The sequence below is a fragment of the Gekko japonicus genome, unplaced genomic scaffold, assembly GCF_001447785.1.
Source record: "Gekko japonicus isolate JY-2015 unplaced genomic scaffold, Gekko_japonicus_V1.1 scaffold7719, whole genome shotgun sequence".
Lineage (NCBI taxonomy): Eukaryota > Metazoa > Chordata > Lepidosauria > Squamata > Gekkonidae > Gekko > Gekko japonicus.
Window position 1 is genome coordinate 1,005 of NW_015176678.1, and position 4,176 is coordinate 5,180.

A 4,176-nucleotide genomic window follows, 5' to 3' on the forward strand; every position below is an offset into this window, starting at 1 on the left:
ATAAGATGGTATCTCAGTGGTGGAATAGTGGCGGCGGCAGCTCCTACTCAAAAGCCTGGTGGAAGAGCTCCGTCTCACAGGCCCTGCGGAACTGTATAAGGTCCCGCAGGGCCCGGATCTTCTCTTCGTAATTTTTGTCACAGATGTTGTTTTTGGTATTCCTCAGCCTCCAGATGGGACCTGAGGATCCCCTGGAATTACACCTCTTCTCCAGACGACATAGATCCCTGGAGAAAATGGCTGCTTAGGAGGGTGGACTCTGTGGCATCGTACCGCACTGAGGTCCCTGTCCTCCCCAGGCTCCATCCCCCAAATCTCCAGGAGTTTCCCCACCCAGAGGGGGCACACCTATCCCTCCACGTTCCCGCTGGTGGCCGGTGGGGGACCTGGCGACCCCACTTCTCACCTTCACTAAAAGGTCTCTCGCGTTTGTGTCGAGCCAGCGTGGGTAGAAGGGGTTGTCCATGCGGATCGACTGGAAGAGCTCCTCTTCGTCCTGGCCGTGGAATGGAGACTGGCCAATCAACATTTCATATAAGAGGACGCCGAAGGACCACCAGTCTACAGACACGTTGTATTTCTGTCCCAGGAGGATCTGTCATTGAAGGAAGTCGGAGATTGGAGAAGGAAGACCTGAAGGCATGAAGCTGCTTTACATTGAGCGGCTAGTAATGTCTCTTGCAGCGATCCCCAACGTGGTGCCCAGAGGGTGCTATAGTGTCCACCCAGTGTGTTTTCTGGTGTCAGGCCTGTAGTCATGGTGGGGCTTTGGGGGGCTCTGCCCCCTTTCTTAAAGGCATAACCCCACAAGACTTTTTCCTGTAAATGCTTTTTTCAATCACTTTTAAATGCTTTTTTTAAAAAAAGGAGTATGCTCCTTTAAGCAGAGTGGGGTGCTGCAGTTGACTGATTCCTGCATTGAGCAAGGGGGTTGGAGTAGGTGACCTTTAGGATCCCTTCTAACTCTGTGTCAAGAAACTGGTCTCCTTTAAGACGGTTTTTCTGCCTAAATGTTGGCTTTCTTGACTACAGAAGTCATCACCGCCGCCTGCTGGCTTGTTACCAATGTTCCCTCTAAGCTGTGGAGTCTTGTGAGCAAAAATTCCACTTTGTGAGCTACTGGCATTAAAGCTGTGAGCGAGCAATTTGGCTACTGCATAAATTAGTTTGCTCTGGAGCCCTCCTTCCTGAGCGAAGACAAAAGTGTGTGAGCCAGAGGCTAAAAAACTGTGAGCTAGCTCACACGAACTCAGCTTAGAGGGAACACTGCCTGTTACCAGAACTGTTGTTTAGGCTGGCAGAAGTGATTAACTTGCAGCAGCTGAGAACTGTCCTCTAAAGTGGTTGGCAGCTTGCAGTTTAGAGATCTATCCTGATAACAGCTTTCTATTGGCTAAATGGTTAATAGGCTAAGGATGATTGCTAGCATAAGAACACCTATGTAGAAGAGACATCTTGAGAAGACAGAGAAACTAGTAGTTGAGTCATAAATCCTCAGAATTCCGGCTCTATGAAAGGCTAGCCGTGATCCCGATGACTCACCTTCTACCTGATTGGGCCAGCCTTTCAAGATCATTTGCATATGCAGGCTGATTGGGCCTCGCTCTATTCCACACGCCATCCTCTCCCTTTCTCAATTGGGGCTCATAGCTGCTGATCAGGGCTCTTTTTGTAGAAAAAGCCCAGCAGGAACTCATTAGCATAATAGGCCACACCCAACACCAGAAACTAATTAGCGTATTAGGCCACACCCCTGACAGCACAGCTCATTAGCACATTAGGACACACCCCCATGTTACCAGAAGTGTGGCTATCCAGCCACACCCACCTTTTGCTTGTTATTCTGTTTACCTTGTTTGTTGTCAAAACCCAGGGCTTTTTTTGTAGCAGGAACTCCTTTGCATGTTAGGCCACACACCCCTAATGCAGCCAATCCTAATGCGTTTCTGCTGTTGGGTGGGGTCTATTATGCTAATGAGTTCCTGCTGGGCGTGGCCAACTCCGGAGCCAGCCGGAACTCCGTTCCTGTGCGTTCCTGCCCAAAAATAGCCCTGCTGCTGATAGACATCATGAGCGACAGGGTGAGGACGCCTACCTACCTCTGGCGCAATATAGTCGGGGGTCCCGCAGAAGGTGCTTGTCTTGTCATCCCCGAACATGTTCTCTTTGCACATCCCGAAGTCGGCGATCTTGATGTGGCCGTCCTTGTCTAACAGAACATTGTCCAGCTTCAGGTCTCTGCAAAGATAGAAGTGGGTGAGGCCCTTTCTCTGGATAGGCTACCGAGCGGAAGGGGCTTCATGACCCAGTGGGCCATGGGGTTGCCACCCTCCAGGTGGGGCCTGGAGGCCTCCTGGAATCACACCTGATTTCCATACTACAGCAATCAGTCCCCCTAGGGAAAAAGGGCTGCTTTGGAGGGTGGGCTCTGTGGTGTTGTGCCCCACTGAGGTCCCTGTCCTCCCCAGGCTGGAAGTGACATAGGCATGGAGGCGACGCTCTAGTTTTTGGGCAAAACTCTATGACTTGAGGTTGATTTTACCGTAGAGTTTTGCCCCCAAGGGCTGCGGTGGCTCAAGGGGTTAAGACGCTGAACTGCAGACAGGAAGGTCGGTAGTTCAGCAGTGCGAGACCAGTGTTCCCTTTAAGCTGAGTTAGTGTGAGCTAGCTCACAGTTTTTTAGCCTCCAGCTCACAGATTTTTGTCTTAGCTCAGGAAGGACGGCTCCAGAGCAAACTAATTGATGCAGTAGCCAAATCGCTGTCTCACAGCTTTAATGCCAGTTGCTCACAAAGTAGAAGTTTTGCACACGAGACTCCACAGCTTAGAGGGAACAATCGAGACCCGAGTGTGCCGCATGACGGAGTGACCTCCCGTCTCTGGCCCCGGCTCCTGCCAACCTAGCAGTCCGAAAGCAAGAAATTGCGAGTAGATAAATAGGTACCGATTCGGTGGGAAAGGGAACAGCGTTCCGTGCGTCTCGGCATCTAGTCATGCCGGCCACATGACCACGGAAATGTCTTCGGACAGCGCCGGCTCTTTGGCTTGGAAACAGAGATGAGCACCGCAACCCTGGAGTCGGAGTCGACAGGCTTTCGAGCAAGGGGAAACCTTTACCTTTACTTTGCCCCCAAACAGGAGCGTTGCCCCGACGTGCCTACATCCCCCGGAAGTGATGTGGGCATGGTGACACTTCTGGCTCCCCGCGCATCGGGGGTGACACTTCTGGCTTCCGGAGTGTCCCCCCATTCCCCCGCCTGCGTCTCGAAGGGTCCTGGCAACCCGATCTGGAGCTCGCAAACCTAGCCTAGGATTGCTAGCTCTGGGTTGGGAACTTCCTGGAGCCTGGGGACAGAGGGGTTCAGGGAGGGGTGGGATCTCAGCAGGGTATAATGCCAGGACTTTACTATAGATTTTTACAATAGCGGAGGCTGGACGACCGTCTTCTGGGTATGTTGTAGGGCTGTCTTTCGGCTGTGCTCCTGGGGGGTTGGACTAGGTGACCTGCAAGGTCCCTTCCAAGTCTTAACATTCTATGATTCTATGATTTTCAGGTGCTTTCACAGAGATTTCTGGCAATTCCTAGAGTAATAATAATAATAATAATAATACCTTTCGATTTATTGATCGCTCAATCGTGCAGAGCTGCTGGCTCTGAGCGATTTACAGTTACACAGGTTTTCACAAGGGACTAACAATGATAGGGGTAAGGGAGGACAACATATCATTCTTTAAATCGCACACGTTTGCAGCCGACGGGGATTTTGTTCAGCTGTAGGCTTCAGTCATGTTCCGGGCGGCATTCATTTTCGGCTTGGCTTGATGACGTTAGTTCTTCCTGGGCTGCTTTGAGTCGTAGCGCCGCACTGCCACCGCCTGGCCGGATTGGCCCATTACAGGCTTCTTGATGCCGAAGAGGTCTTTTCCAGGCTTCGGAGCTTCCGAGCTGGACTTTCCATTTGCTGGCTAACACCTCCCCTACGGGGGTTTAGTGTGCCCACCCTCTCTAAGGGGTGGTGCCCATTTTATCTACTCGCCGAAGCTTTCGAACCGCTGGGTGGACGGCGAGCTGGGGACAAGGCAGGTAGCTCACACCAGCGCGAGCTAGAACTGACAGCAACTCTGTTCAGTTCAGATGTTAACCAGAGGATAAATCCTCTGTGCCACCGCTCCCCT

The 4,176-nt window shown here is 51.8% G+C and overlaps 1 protein-coding gene across 1 annotated transcript in view; it reads right to left on the reverse strand.

Moving 5' to 3' along the window:
• Positions 1-406: 406 nt before the first annotated feature.
• LOC107124163 (protein kinase C theta type-like) overlaps positions 407-4,176 on the reverse strand; it is a gene marked incomplete at both ends in the record, with an annotated part of 8,438 nt that continues 4,668 nt past the window's right edge. Inside the window, 2 exons of the mRNA XM_015427550.1 lie at positions 407-595; positions 2,100-2,279. Of these exons, the coding sequence (XP_015283036.1) occupies positions 407-595; positions 2,100-2,279 (369 nt within the window). The remainder of the gene's footprint in view (positions 596-2,099; positions 2,280-4,176) is intronic.